We start from the raw sequence: 17,210 nt of genomic DNA, 5'->3' as shown, positions 1-17,210 counted from the left end.
CATCACATCATACTGACTTAAGACCAAACAAACATCAAATGTATTTAGATTAAACCAAAAACAAAATAAGAAAATGTTCTATAAAATGTAATAAACAAAACTGAGATGTAAAGAAAATATTTTAAAATAAAATTAAACAAAATTAACTCAATCATTAAAAGAACGCAAAATAATTTAACAATTTACAAGTGCTTAACTATAACTTTAAGTGTTAATTAAAACAATTTACATAGTTGAAAATAATTCTCTTAAAACAATTTTGTTATTCTAAATAAGTTGAAAAGAAAATTAAGATTTTTTTTATAAAAAATCAAGTTTAAAGTGAAAATGGTTATGTCAGAGTTGCGTTGGCATACAACACCGGAGGATAATAATTCACTAAAACGTGATTTATTAAAGACACCAACCTCAGCCCATCCTCATCACCACCACCATCATCATCATCACATTATGCATAATCGATGTAAGTAAATAATAAATATTAACATGTAATTCGTTTTAATGTGCTACAAGTTTTATAAAATTAAAAATCATTTTAATTTAGAAAAAATTTCAAGTTTAGCTGAATAATTTTGAAATTGTTTGACATTGCTGCTACTAAAGTTCTGCAAGTTTAAATAATTATTTGCTGAAAATAGTGTTCAAGCTTTTTAAATGAAATATTTGATTAATGTTAATCAGTTGGTGGAAATTAGGAAATCTAAGAAATGTTATTAAAATACCAACACATTACAAATTTACATCAAATCTTATTTGAAGTTTATAAAACGATTTGGAGGATGATTTTACATCGATTCAGAAAGTATTTCTGACAGATTTGATTGTTTATATTGTAGTTCTATACGTTATCAGGGTGCTTTATACAATTTGGGTATCAAATCGATGTAGTTGTGGTGTTTTCCTTATATCTCTGCCATTTATAGGCCAATTTAGTTGATTTTCAATATTATAGTTCACATGATTATAATTCCATAGGTTTACTGGGAGATTCGAAAAACTAATTTCAACCAACAGATGGTCCATCGGACATCACATCGACACCACTATCTATAAGGATTCAGAATATAAACTTTAGAGCAGCCGTGAATATTTCCCTCCCGCTAGGGGGTGAAAATTTCTCCTCGCCAAGATGGAAAATGTTTAGTATAAAAAAATTTAAAATTGTTAAAAGAATTTTTTAATTATTTACACGCCCCAAAGGTGTAGGATCACAAATGAATTACTCATGATGAAGGCTATAATAACAACAAATATGACTCAGTTTCAAAAGCTTCCTGTCATTATCACATATTTCAAGTGTAGAAGACAGACACTGCTGTTCACGGAGCTGTTGATATTTTTCATATCATATTTGACTTTATCAAGTCCAGTTTTTGTTTGTGTTCTAACAAAATTTCTTCACCAACAATTATAGCGTATAGCGCTACAGAACTAAAATTATGCGACTAATCCCGTATTCAGTAAAGTATAAAAATAGACAAAAATCTGAGATCGAATCGGAATTGACATAAATTTGTTTTACTTAGAGTATAACAGATGTGAATATTATAATCATAAATATTACCTTTTGTATTCAATCTATAAAAACTTTCAGGAACTTTTCTATTATATCGTACAATATATAGTTAATTCATTAAACATAATTTTAAATTTTATAAAATTTCTTAGAAACAATTCCTACATGTTGAAAAGCCAGCTAATCTATATTTAAACACCAATTATTTCTAACCACAGGCTCAAGAACTTTACAAAACTTCTTATCTATAGTTGTGATAAGATACTAGCAAATGCCTATTAAAGGGAACCCCCTGAAATTTTTTTAAGAAATTTCAATTAAAATCAATTTTTTCAAAATGAAACAAGAAATCATGCCAATAATTTACTTGTTAAATTAGTTTGTAATTAATTGATAATTGTGTTTTTACTACAATTGTTAAGTACCTTAAGAAACGATATTATTTGAACGATATTTTGTCATCCCTTTCAAGTGGTCATGTGAACATCAAACTTAAATATTTGTCGTTGTTTAGGTAATATTTTGACTGTTATTGTTTTTTTCTAGAAGATAAGTTTATTGGTAAGAAGCCTAAATAATAAACACCCTCTTTGTAAGTATTGTTAAGAAGATGTTTAAAGGCTTGTGTTGTTAAGAAACCCTGTACTTTTCTTGTACTAGCCACCCTTTTAATGTTTACAAGATTACGAGGATCTTTTAATTGTTTACAAACATCTTTAATAGAAAAGTTGTTAATTGAAGTCATTGAGGTTTTTAGGGGTAAACCGTAGTTGTCAAGAAACCCTATTTCATTGATAATAATTCAAGTAGCAATTCTTAATAATGATGATATTAATTTGACTTTTTAAGATGATTTTAAACAAAAGAAATTTTGTTTACATTTAAAAAAGGGTTACAAGATCCTAAAGGGGACAGGGAATCGACACAGAACTAGTTATGTAACTAGTTCTTGGTGGAAACAGAAGGTTTAAATTAACAGCTTGTGGCTTGTTACGGAACTTAATCGAATAGAACTTGCTTTGTTTTCAATTATAAAACTGGAATTTAATTGGAATATATGAGCGATTTAGAAGCAAATCCTGCAATCTCCACTTTTTTAGTTTCTGTAATAAATAACAGAAACCTTTATCTCTAAAGATTCTCATATTTATTATGTTACTAGCTTTTGCCAGCGGTTTCATATCTCTCCTAAGGAAATACCTAATGGTTGAAACTATTTATCAGTTTGTTGAATCAAATCAGATTTTGCCGGAACTGTCCAACTTTAGAGGACTATAATTTATGAACTGTATAAAAAATCGGCCAGGTTTATACCTGACTGCGCAGTTAAGAGTAAAATACATGACCTGAAAGATATTAATTCAAAACTCTCTTTTTACATCGATAAAATTCGGAATTACCCTCGTTCTATAGAAAATATTCACCTTGTTTAAATATTTATTACAAAATTTCATCACTTTTGAAATAAACTATTGATTATATTGTCTTCATCATTAACTAAAATCCATTAAATAAACTAATGACTAATGAATTCAATTAAAAATGAATAAATAAGTAATCTAAAGAAATTTTTTTTAAAAAAAACTACACATATGTACTTTAGTTATAAAGTCCACTTGACCATTAAGTAAAACACCTTTAATTTCGGTTACGTTTTTTATCTATAAACCACAAGAAAATGTGTCATATATTTCAAATAAAATCTTAAAAAAAATTGATTACACACTACAAGTTGTACAATTGCGCCATACACACCCCCTTTCTAGCAACAATTTTAAACGAATTTTGTTTTTAATTTTTGATAAAAATCAAAGTTAATAAATAATTTTTGTTTTTTAAATGATAAGTGTTATTTTTTTTTTGTTAAATATTAAACCAAATGGTTTGTTGATGGCTGTTTAGCGGAATTTTTTGGGATTTTAAGAATTAAATTAAAATTCTGCAAAAAAACCAACTGTCCACAAATATAGAAATGTTTTATTTGGCTTATAAATTGATAAGAATTTCTTAAGAAACAAATTATTCATATATATTTTGTTTATGCAAAAAAACTGGAAAAAAATACTTGAACACATGTCGTTCTATTTAATGAAATATTCAAATGTTTAAAATCACTTTATTTCACTTGTCATTGTGAATGTTTCATGTTAATCATTGTTTTTTTTTTTTGTTTGCATTATTTATTTTCAAGATAAGAATTATTGATTAATTTATTTGATTGTTTAACACAATTTTTAGTTTTTAACTTTAATAAATGGTTTTTTATTTTCTGTAACAATTGATTTTGTTTTTTTAACTGCAAAAGCACTTGAATGCTTTATTTTGTTAATACCTTTTAAAGATATGTTAATAATTGTTTTTTACATTGTTTGATTGGTTTTTTTTATAAATATTTTTGTTTATCAATTTTAAATCTAATAATGTAGGTCATTTGATTAAATACTGAATGTCAATAAAGAGTTTACTTGAAAATAAAGTATGGCTGATGAAATAGTTTTTAAATATAAGATTATTTTCAATGACGCTTTAACTACCTAGTAAATTCTTGGTATTATAATATTAATACTGCTTGTCATACTTTGTAATTAATATAAATGCATTACTTAGAAGTAGCTCAGTTTAGGTTCTGCTACCAACTACTATTTTAATGAACTTTAAATATTTCCAATACCGTAAAAGTCAATTGCGAATAAGATCAAACTTGTTCGAGGTAGCCTTACATTTTGACCCATAACTTTTTACAATACTAAACCTACATTGATGATTTTCTATACCAAACTTCCTAGGACAATGATGAATATTCTAGATGAATCTCCTTTATTATAGGTTTTGTATTTTGGGCGTGAGCGTAATTTACACACACTGAGTTTGATGTTTTGACAATAACATCAAAATTTGTTCGAGGTAGTCTTACATTTTGACCCATAACTTTATTTTTTGTTTGACTTTTACATGACCTCTTGCTATTTCTTAACTTAAAGTTATACTCTTAAACTTTCAGTATAACTTTAGGTTCAAAAATAACAGTGTGTAAATGGGTATAACCGTATATCTCTCCATCTGCCAGGCATGTTTCATTTCAAAAAAATTACTTATGTAAATTGTTAACCAATTGCCGACGGCCTTTTTAAGTATATTTGGAACATACGCATGCTTATTTTATTTTGTAACACTTAAAACCAGACACCCAGAACAAAAAAAAAATTTTAAATCATCTAAAAACTATTTAAAAACATAAATTATGGAATAGAATGTCAAATTAAGTAACGTAAAACTACCCCCAAATATAAATGGCAGCTCAGCACGGGTTAGGCACACTTTTGAAACGCGCATTAACACCTACTACATATGGCAATATACCCTGCAGTTTTAATAAGGATTCGCTTCATATAAAAGGACTTCAGAACTAGTTTCATTTCTAAAGTAAGGTTAGGCTGATGGTGTCAACTGTTTACCTTTGCATCTACTTTCGCCTACAAAATCGCTAGTCCGAACATTATGTTGTTGATAATGGAATCAAGCAAACTGAATGATTTTAACAAGTGGTTCTTCACTGCGATAGATGTCTCTTCAGGAAGTTTTTACTCCAGGAAATAACGCTCGGCAAAAGTGTAACTATTGTAGCGGATGGTATTTTTCTCTAGGAGTGGCTTATTTCTGTCCTAAAAATAAACTGAATTTACATTTACAAAGTTGCTACAAAATAGAAAAGATGCGCCCACTTGTCACTAGTTATTTCACTAGTAAATATAAAAACAATGACATTCACGTATTAAAGGATAGTTTGTTGTATTTGAGAATAGGTTGCTGTTTAACAACGACCAAAGTCGTTGTGGATGTAGTTCCAAAAACTGCAGGGTACACCCATACATGCATGTGCATGTCTACTACACATTCATACATGGATAAAAATATATAAAGGGTCATATTTTTAAAAATTCACACATGCTGCTCTTTTCTTCGGCTCTTTAATACAGCAATTTTAAACTTTATTATTGTTACAATTGGTAAAATTCAGTTTAGTTAAATGACCTTTCCATATTAAATGAAACAATAAACAATTAATGGTTTTGATTTCTTTGGCTCTCTAACCACTATAAGTTTAATGGTTTTTTTTTGGAAAATATTAACAGGGATATAGCCAAAGAAGATCAGATTACTTTAAAAATAAAGAATAAAGAATACACAAATTTTTGCGTTTTAGATTTTTGAAAAATTTTTCATTTTGCAACAATAAATAAAACTATGGGGAGTCTGGTTAAGTAACAACAAATCTACTATTACTAATAAGCTAAACCACCCTCTCTTCAAACGAATTATATTGTAGAGAGAACAGGAAAATCTTAAATTTCCCTTTAAGCTCTTAATTTGCTACAAATATCATGAAAATGGCTGGTATTTAAATGTGTGTGTATTTTGCACGCTTTTACATGTCTGTTTTCTTTTGTTTTTTTTTGTTTCGTTTATTGTGTTGAGAATGGCAAGAACAAAACAAAATTGTAATTATCTAAAGCACGCAGTATTCTCAGGAATCCTTACAACAATTCTTAATAAAAGTATAGATAGATATTTTGGTTTAATACTAGAAACTTTGTTGCATTTTTTTTATTAGCTATAGGATAAACCTGTTAAATTTACCTTTAAAATGCAAACACTTTCAACAAACTAATTTCGGTTTCCTAACAACATTGTCTGCTTATGTTTGTCTATTTACCGCATTATCCTTATTATCCTTGAAAGTTGAATAGTTTTATGACTGCAACACAAAATGCATAAACATAAAAATTATAAGTGCTGCTGTGGCTGTTGAGCTCATAAATTAACACTAGACTCTATAAAAACTCTAGTCTAACTATATAACAAACCCCATTGAATCCTTTTAAAAATTTTCCATATACAAACTGCCACTATTTATGTGTTTTATTCTGTTGAGACCAAAAATAAATTGGAAAAAATTCAAATGACTTTTAAGCACGTACTACTGCCACCACCAGCATTTTGTTGGAGTTCAAAAGGGAGTCTTTGTTCATTCAAGGATGACCAGGTGGTCAATATGTATTTTTTCACTTATTTTTCGTCCATATGTTTGTCTCTCACATTTAGATTGTTGTTAAAATTTTATAACCCAAAAACAAAAATAAAGTCTTTCGATTCTGGGGTAAATGTGAAACCAATGAATGAATATTTTAATAACTTGTTTGCATGTTCTTTTTGAAAAATAATGGTAATAAACTCAAACATTTCAACAAAAATGTGGAAATATGTTTAAGGGAATTAAACTAACACAGAATGAATCATTTTTGGAAAAGTACTTATTTAAATATGAAAAAAAATTAAATTTGCTTAACAAGATTTTTTTTCAATTTCCCTAAATAATTCAATAGATTTCTAATGTTATTTTCTTTCTACTTTTAGATATTAGCCGTTTATCCCGATCTCCATCACCCATGCAATCGAATGGTAAGTTTTAAAATCTGAGTCATATTTTACAATAAGTAACACAAATAACTGAGGGATATAAAAGCAAAGTCGTCAATCTCCATTATTTTTTATCTTATTTTCCCAAAAACTTCTATTTGAATTTGATTCAAACTTGCTTCATATCTACATTTAATACGTATGTATGTAACAAATACGAGAATCTTTAGAGATACATGATTGTTTTTATTTTTTATAGAAACAAAAATGTGGGAATTGCAGCCTTTGCTTCTAAACTTTGCTAAATATTTATTTTAATATATACAAAAATATGCTCTTAAGAGAAAAATATGCAAACATTGCAATGTATCCTAGAGAATATGGATCCGATACAGAACTGTGACTCTCATTAGTTCCTCAGGGTAGGGACGAATTAAAACTTCACATATAAAAGTTTAATATAGCTTTGCCATAGGACGGGGTAAATTTACATATTTTAGACACTCTGTGACAGTTCATAGAACTATCACAATAAAACATATTATTTGGATATTTTAATACGGATTGCAAAAGTTGTTTTCAAATTAATATTTTATACCAAGTTTATTTAAAATTTATTTATAATGTGTCAATATTTTGTCACAACTTAAAAATGTTAAAAAATAATTCTTAAACTTCAACATAGAAATATTCATCGAATGTCCTAGAATACAAGATATTTTTTATCCATGTATTTAGCTGTATTTATATTCCGTGTGTGTAAATCACGCTCACTTCCAAAATACAAAACCAATAAAAAGGAGATTCATCTAAAATATTCATCATTGTCCTAGGCAGTTTGGTATTGAAAATCAACAACATAGGTTTAGTAGAAAAAAAGTTTTGGGTCAAAATGTAAGACTACCTCGAACAAGTTTAATGTTTTTATCAAAACATTGCTAATTTTGCATAAGTTGTTGTGGTAATAAGTAAGTGGAATTAATGGGTATAAACATGTTGTTGTAGATTTTATTGTTGTGGTATTTTGTAACAACAATTTCAGCTGTAAAATTAATTTATAATTTGTCAATCTTTTGCCACAAGTTAAATCTAGGGTATTTTTACATAAAAATATTGAAAAATAATCTGTAATCGTCAAAACAGAAATATCCATCGAATGCCCTAGAATACAATCTAGTTTTTATTTTCGATCCTTTTCAAATTCGATGTCGATGTGGCTATATCTACATTATTTGTGTGTAAATCACGCTCACTTCCAAAATATAAAACCAATAAAATGGAGATTCATCTAGAATATTCTTTATTGTCCCTGACTGTTTGGTATTGAAAATCAAATAGGTTTAGTCGAAAAAAAGTTATGGGTCAAAATGTAAGACAATTTCGAACAAATTTGATATTTTTGTCCAAACATTGCTAATATTGTAATAAGTGAAATTAATGAGAAGAAACGTGTTGTATTTTGTATTAATAATTTAAGCTGTAAAAGCAATTCAAATCAGTCTTATTTTATAAATTCACTTCAAACATTTAAATTTTTTTACGAAAAGAAAAAAAATTCTAATCTGTTAAATATAAATTTTTTTTGAATTATCATAATCAATTCATATCGTTTGTAATGAACGAGATTTTTCAGCACCAGCTGTTAGATTTTCTTACTCAATTTTGGTTTTCTACTACTATTAAACCATGAATCCTTTCGTTATTCCTTTTCTAGTGTCTATCACGATTCAATACTGAATGAATATGTGCTATAAACAAGACATTATTTTAAAATATTGGGATTTTATAAACTATATACTGTTGACGTGTGATAAATTTACGATTTGTGCTCGTCCACGCACCAGTTTCACTTACAACTCCACTTCTTTATATTGATCAGAGTTTAGAGTTGAGGCACACAAATTAAAAACATCTGCTGCCATGATTTCGAAACCGAAATGAATCAATTTGATTTGGAGTTTTGTAGTTGTTTGTGTAATAGAGACACAATACAATAGAATTGACATCACACATTTATAGTTTTATAACAAACAAAAAAAATGTGTTTGTTCCTTAGTTGTAGTTGATGATGGTAAATAAATTGGATTTCAATTCAACCCTTCCTCATGTTGCAGCAACAAAGAGTTTAGGAATGAAGTGTGCCAAACATGAGATTTTTGAATATGTATAAGATGTTTGAGATGTTTTCAGAAGACCTTTTTTGTTTGGTCTTTTGTCTTAAAAGTCGTTTTAAGGGTTTATGGATTTCTAATGGGAGGTTGTGTTTTCTCAAAGAAAGTGATATATTTTCCTTTAATTCTAAACCATCTCAAGTCACTAGAGAACAATAAAATGTGTAAAAACTTTTGGGGGTAAATACAAAAGTAAAGTATTTGATTGGAAATTGATTTTTAATTTACTAAAACTACTTAGTGATTTTCCAAAGTATATTTTACTCTTTAAAATTTAATACAAATTTAGTCTCATATTTTCTTATTTATGCAAGTTTTACTTTGACCATTTTCCTTTGCCATTGAGCAGATTTATTTCATTTTATCTTTCTTTAATAACCTTGTTAGTATTCATAAGATACTTTACACCTTTTTTGTTGCTTATTTTTTTGTAGTTATACTTGTTGTTGTTGTTATCATTATTATTGTTGTTTTTGTTATATTTTATAGCCAGTCTATTTAATATTCTATTCTATTTTTTTCTGTTTTGGTTGCCATTTGATTTTGTCTATATTTGTTTTTCATTCAATTCATTCTTGGGTTTTTTCTTCTTCTCAATGTTCGATTATTTTTGTTATAAATTTGTCTGTGATTTTATGGTTTGTTATACGAGTATTTGTGATATTTCAGATATTTGTTTTTTCCTAGCAACCACACAAACAAAAAATTTACATATATTTTATGCAAAAATTATACCATGTACAATACTACTTTTTGGCCTTCATCTTTTAAGGTCTACTGCTTAGATTTTGGTAATTTTTCCCTTTTGACTGTATGGTTTTACAGCACATGAGTAAAATGTAAAATTCATGCAGCCAACAACTGATGCCCCCCTTGTGTTGCTGTAGCAATTTTATGATGTCCAATGATGTTGATTACACAGTGTCCAGGCAAGGGAGTGGATAGGGGAGTTTGGTGTGTAGAAATATGTTTAGAAATGACCACAAGTACGAGTTGCTAGAAGGAAAAAGCAGGGGTGTCTGAGACATTGAACATTGAGAACAAAAATTTTTAATTTTTTAAGTTTCCAAATTCTTGTTATAAAACAACAAAACTATAAATTCCACGATTTTTTTGTAATAATAATTTATTTGATAGCTTCTTAGTTATTCATCTAAGAAGCTGTTTTCCCTGTCATTATGAAATTGCAAGTTGTTTTAGCAATTTCAGTTTGTTTGTGTGTGTAAATCACGCTCACTTCCAAATTACAAAACCAAAAATATTAAAATTTATCTTAAATGTTTAGCATTATATTAGGCAATATGTTATTGAAAATCAGCAAAATCGGTTCAGCAGAATAAAAGTTATAAGCCAAAAAGTAAGACAACCTCGAAAAAAATATTTTCCGATAAATTCTGCTGTTTAGTTTAGATTAATGAGAATATGTTCACTTATTGTTGTAGTTGTTGTTTTTTCTGTGCTTATGCTTTCTTATACATTTTTTTTTGTTGAATTTCGAGGAGTGTTGCATTTTCTTGTGCCACGCTCCTGGTTGCTGTATGTGCCACATTCAATACTTATTGACTGACCATCATCAGCTCTATATGCATTTATGTATGTCATTTTTGTTGTTGTTATATGAATGTGTTTTTTATACATTTTCCTTTAAAGTCAAAAGAAGGAGCAGCATCAAAATAAATTTGCACATCATCTGAATAACAAATATTGCACGTACCACACGTATGATATTTATTTGTAGCAACAAATACACTCAAACACATTCACACACGGAAGACATAACCCTGCATAGAAGTAGAAGAAGTCATCAAAATTGATGTTTTATGGCAAAAAAAAAAATGAAACAAAATTGGCAAAAACCAAAAAACGAAATTCATAGGGCAACATATGCAAAAATATATTGAAAATAAGCAATGATGCATACAATTATGAGCCAGAGAACAAAACAGGAGGAGGAGGAACGGCAAGAAAGGGAAAAAGGTTTAAAAACTGTTAATTTAAAATATGGCCCAGTGAAGTGAATGAGTGGCCAGGCACTGACCGAACGACCCGAGTTTGTACAATAAATAAACATGAATATGAAATTTCATTTCATTTTTCCACACATTTAAATGTGTGAATAAATTTTTCTTTTTAAAAAAAAGGGTTGCTCTAAAGTAACATACGACGGAGTATAATGAAGTATTTTGTTATGAATAAAAATATTGGAAATGACTGTATTAAAAATAAACGAGGGTGGAATTTAAAAAAGCTGCAAAATATTCAAATGTTTTGTTTATTTTTTCTGCTATTTTCCTAAACCGAATCAATTGTATGTTAAATTTATTCTGTAGCAAAAAAAATACAAGTGAAATTACTAATCGAAGCGTAAGGAAAATGAAAAACTAAATTTGCAATTCTAAACTGTGAGGAAAATGAAAAGAAAACATGAAAATTCCATTTAATCAAACAGAAAAAGTGGACACAAAAGGGTGTAAATATTTCAAAGTTTTGTATTTGTAGTTACTAAACCATGAAATTGACCAAAAATGTTATTTTATTTTTGCATTTTAAAACGTAAATAAAATACAAATATTATGCAAACGGTTTTGCTGATACCTTTTTGTCATGTTGGTAATGGACAGGGGCAAGGACGGAAGGAAGTTAAAGAAATTTACATACTTTTGAAGCGAAATGAAAAGAAAACACACGTGTCTTTTAAATGCAAAATAAATGTTATCACAAATTTTAATATAAGAAAACACTTTGTAAAATAAAAAAGCTGTTAAACAATTTAAATCCCAAAAATTATTTAAATCTTCTAAATATTTTTTCTATTTTTTTAGCTTCCGATTGTGATGACAATAACTCCAGCGTTGACAACTCTAGTGATCGCTGTCGCTCTCCCGAAAGTCCTGCCATGGGTCTAACACATCCTCCGCTTAAGCGAAGACAGCTAGCAGCCCTACACTCCAATCCCCTGCACTCTTTGCACCACCACTATCAACATTCCTCACCACCACCCGCCACACCACAAGCTGCTCACTCGCCCAAACTAATAAAACATCACAAAGAACTAGCAGATGATGAGCAAGAAGAAGGTGCTTTAAATTTAACTAGTGAAAATTCCCGGCATTCCTCGCAATCTCCCTCGTTATCGGTAAAGTCGGTAAAACCCTGCACAGCCTCACCCACAAGTGCAACACATCAACAACAACAGCAGCAGCTGCACCACTTGCCCCCACAGCAATCAACATTACCTTTGCCCTCTTTAAGCAACAGTCCCCTGCCAGTATTAGCTCCTGTTTTAGCATCACCACAAGCCCAGCTAGCGGCAGCAGCCGGTTTGAGTTTGGGCAATCCTTTATTGGCCCAGGCTGCTTTGGGTACTCCCTTGTCGTCACATGACTTTTCACAATTCCAGCAAGCCCTGCAGCAACAACAACATTCCTTGCAACAGCAATTTCAAAATTATTTAGACATTCTAAGAAGTGGTTCCTTAAACTTGGGTCCCTCTGATGATCCCACAGTGGCTGCCCAAATGGCCACTGCCCAATTCTTGCTACAAAGACAGGCTTTGAATCAGGCTGGCCTACAGTTGCAGGCTTTACAGAAACAACAGGAACTACAACATGATCGCAGTGATGTTAGCACATCAACAGCAGCAACACATGAACCTCTACAATTGAAAAATCATCATCATCAACACCACACTTCAACGCCCACACATCGTAGTCCCATGCACAGTCCGGCCACTTCACCCCTACCCTCTATATACGCCTCCAGTCATATGTCGCATAATTCCCATCAGACACCACCACCCTCCAATAGCTCGGGTTCCATAAAGGTAAGCGGCCTATTAACTCCCAATACACCCGGTGGTGGCGGTCCACAAACACCGCAAATGCCCAAAAATTTGGCTAATGCTCCTAGAGCTCCAGAACCATCACCCGAAGAGACTACCGACCTGGAGGAATTGGAACAGTTTGCCAAGACCTTTAAGCAGAGACGCATAAAGCTGGGTTTTACTCAGGGCGACGTGGGTCTGGCCATGGGTAAATTGTATGGCAATGATTTCTCACAGACCACCATATCACGCTTTGAAGCTTTGAATTTGAGCTTTAAGAATATGTGCAAATTGAAGCCGCTGCTGCAGAAATGGTTGGATGATGCAGATCGTACAATACAAGCGACCGGAGGGTAAGTATCTGCAATGTTTAGAATAAGTTTTCTGATAGGAATTAGATAAATCCAGCCACACTAAGAAATATTCTAAAACCACAAGGGTCTAGATATTATATGTCGATCTTATGTCGGTCTCCAAAATACAAAACCAAAATTAAAAATATTTACTGTGAATTTGTATAATTGTTCTAGGAATTCTTCTATTGAAATTTATCAATATCGGTTACATAGGCATAAAGTTATAAACCGTAATGTGAGAAAAGCTCGAAACATTTTATGTTTTTTCTAAAACAACATGTATTTCTATTTATAACTTTTAACTTTGATAGAGTTTGTCTCCATAAGAACTCCATAAAAAATCTCGAACATTTTATTTCATTTATGAATTGAAATTTTTTATATCGAGTTGATACACATAGTTTTAGTATATTTTGGAATTTATATTAATTTTTGTTCTATTTATGTCTCCTTTTAGTATTTTTGATCCCGCTGCCCTGCAAACTACCGTTACCACACCCGAAATCATGGGTAGACGACGCAAGAAGCGAACCTCCATTGAAACTTCCATACGTGGAGCCCTCGAAAAATCTTTTATGTTAAATCAAAAACCAACTAGTGAAGAGATCACCCAATTGGCCGATCGTTTGTGCATGGAAAAAGAGGTGGTGAGAGTGTGGTTCTGTAATCGTCGCCAAAAAGAGAAACGTATCAATCCCTCTCTAGATAGTCCCGACAATGGAGACGAGTCACCGTACATGATGATGTAAGGGGGAGAAAGAGAAGCAGTGCAGTCAGCATACAGTATTGAAAAAAATAACGGGCAATGAGGCAATCGAATTTTAAAATTTTGTATATAAAAATCATCGTTTTAAGCAACAAATAAAAACAGGAAAGAAATATAATTTTTTGAATAATAAATAAGTAATAAGGACAACAATTGAAGACAAAAAAGGTAAGAAATTTTAAATATTTTTTTTTTTAATTTTATATAATAAAACCTAACTCTCATTATGAGTAAGAGCTTTAATTTTTATATTTGATTCCTTTTTAACTAAGCAATGTTTCCTTTTCTTTTTTTTTCTTTGCAGATTTCATAATTTAAAATCTTTGAAAGACGTTTTAGATCTGAACATTATTTTATAATACTTAAAAATTTTAATTAAATGTCTTAGAATTTTTAGTTAAAACTTAAAAAAACACACACACACATTTGAGTCTTAAAATCGAATTATAATGTAAGTAAAACAATTAAATTAATTTGAAATAGTTTAAAAGAAAAAAAAACTATTTATTTATGGTTCACCAGTTGTTAACATTAATACTTATGTACATAAAATTAGGGTTTAAAAGCAAACGTTTTAATGAATTTAAAAACTTAAAAGAATTTTTTTTTTTGGTTTTTTACTTAACAAATATCTTTTTAGTAACAACATAACAAGATAAATAGTCATTAAATTGTTAATTTATAGGAAAATTTTAAAATATTAAAATTTTTTTTAGGAAAATTTCAAAAATTTATTGAAATATTTATGAATTGAAATCATTTGCAAAAAAAATCTAAAATTCATACATTTGTACAACAATATTTAGTAAATGTGTTTACTGTTGCACCACTGGTGGGTTAAACTTTATTCAGCTTGTAGCCAATCATAGTGAAAGTTAAATCTAAAATCAGTTAAACGAGTAATAATTTACTTGAATAAACATCTTTATACCAATTTAAAAATTAATTAAATTAAAACAAATGCAAAACATAATTAACATTTTGGGTTTCCACAAATCTGCTGATAAATGTAAATTTCCTTCAAATTTTATCTAATGGTTAAAATTGATAAAATTTCTATAGAAATTATAAACATTTTCTAATGTTATTTTTCATTGTATTAGTAACGATTAAAAATGATATGATATAGCATTGTCAAGGATAATTAACGAGCTAATTTTTGGTACTATTTTTTACAAGGTTCCTAAAAAAAGTACCAAAAATTTAAAGTCAATGGCTTTATGATATCCTATATACAAATATGGTAGCATTGTATATGATAACATGAGAGCTACTAATTGGTACTTTTTTAGTATATTTGAAAAGGTACTTAAATAATGTTCCACACAAAAGTACCAATAACTAAAACTCAATTGCTTTAAAGTCTCCTATATACAAATATACTAGTATTGAAGAAGATAATTTTAGAGCTAATAGGTACTTATTAGTACTTTTTAAAAGTTACATAAATAAAGTACCAGGAAATTAAACTAAGTCTCTTTAAAAAATCTACTATATTTTTAAATAGTTTTCATTGGAGCAGTTAATTTAAGCACTTTTACAAAAAATATAACAAAAAAGTACCAAAAATTAAAACTCAATGCATATTTTTTCAACGAATCAAATTTAGAAATTTGCAAGGCCCTTTTGCAATGGGAAATAGTAACGATTGCCATTGTAAAACATTAATTTCGTTTATAAAGAAACGGAAAAATTTTCTAATTTGACAAACATTTTTAAGTTCAAAACCTGTATAACATTTCCTTCTAATATTATCTTAATCATGTAAATAATTTTTGATAATATTACAACTGAAATGTTCATTCAGATTTGAAATATATATATAAACAAAAGCTATATAATTACACAGTACAACACATGATTTTGGGACTCAATTCTGACAATTGCACATGAAAGTAGCCCCAAAAATAAGAACTTCTGCATCATTAGTTTTGTCAAGTTGGCTGCCGTATTAATTTAATGGCCATATGAATGTTTTTTCCTCAAGGTGGATTTTTATCACTTTTTCTATATTTTAGCACGGTTATATCTCGTATACCGTATGGAATATCTCTTTTGTGGCTGAAGTAAAGTTGTAGATATTGAATAGTAGAAAAAAAGTACGGAACATACCTACCCGAAAAAGATGCATCCAGTGCCTTAAAAATCGCCAAAATGCCCATTTTTAAAATTTTTTAACCAATTTTTCACCTTTTTTGCACAATAACTGGATTACAAATCCAATTATGGACTGATCACCATGAAATTAGGTCGTGTGATTTATGTCTATATAAAAGTTATTTATAATGAATTTTGTATGTATACCATAATTTTTTACAGATTTATGCACTTTAAAATGATTTTCGGAAGCGTGTCTTATATGTGAGCTATGACTAATTATGGACCGATCATAAACAAATTCGTTACATATAATTTGTTCGGCCCAAGGACGAAAACTGTTGAAATTGGCTGAAATCGGTTCATTATTTCACATAGCCCCCATACAAATGTCCTCCCAAAATTGGACTTTATCGGTCATAAATGTTTAATTTATATATGTATATACACAAATTTCGCTCCAAATAAGTTTTATATATACAAAATTCATGTCAAAAAATTTTATTATGATCGGTCCATAATTATTCATAGCTCCCATATAAGACCAGCTTCCGAAAATCACTTTGAAGTGAATAAATCTGTTAAAAATTATGGTATACATACAAAATTCATGATAAATAACTTTTATATACACATAAATCACACGACCTAATTTCATGGTGATCAGTCCATAATTGGATTTGTAATCCAGCTATTGAGCAAATAAGGTGAAAAATTGGTAAACAAATTTAAAAAAATGGGCATTTTTGCGATTTTTAAGGCACTTGATGCACCTTTTTCGGGTAGGTATGTTCCGTACTTTTTTTCTACTATTCAATATCTACAACTTTGCTTCAGCCACAAAAGAGATTTTCCGTACGGTATACGAGATATAACCGTGCTAAAATATAGAAAATGTGATAAAAATCCACCTTGAGGAAAAAAAATTCGTATGGCCATTAAATTAATACGGCAGCCAACTTGACAAAACTAATGATGCAGAAGTTCTTATTTTTGGGGATACTTTCACGTGCAATTGTCAGAATTGAGTCCCAAAGCAATGAACTGAAAAATGTTGTACTGT

At 29.4% G+C, this 17,210-nt stretch overlaps 1 protein-coding gene across 1 annotated transcript; it reads left to right on the top strand.

The window, feature by feature from the left end:
- Window positions 1–209: 209 nt before the first annotated feature.
- On the top strand, window positions 210–14,493 carry LOC135951014 (protein nubbin-like). Its single transcript, XM_065500562.1, has 5 exons — window positions 210–463; window positions 6,932–6,976; window positions 11,928–13,281; window positions 13,742–14,218; window positions 14,355–14,493. The coding sequence occupies exons 1-4, from the start codon at window positions 328–330 to the stop codon at window positions 14,031–14,033; spliced, it is 1,827 nt and encodes a 608-aa protein (XP_065356634.1). The 5' UTR covers window positions 210–327; the 3' UTR covers window positions 14,034–14,218; window positions 14,355–14,493.
- Window positions 14,494–17,210: the final 2,717 nt, after the last annotated feature.

The sequence above is a fragment of the Calliphora vicina genome, chromosome 2 (assembly GCF_958450345.1).
Source record: "Calliphora vicina chromosome 2, idCalVici1.1, whole genome shotgun sequence".
NCBI lineage: Eukaryota > Metazoa > Arthropoda > Insecta > Diptera > Calliphoridae > Calliphora > Calliphora vicina.
Note: the sequence above shows the minus strand (reverse complement) of the source record. Positions and strands in the feature narration are given on the sequence as shown.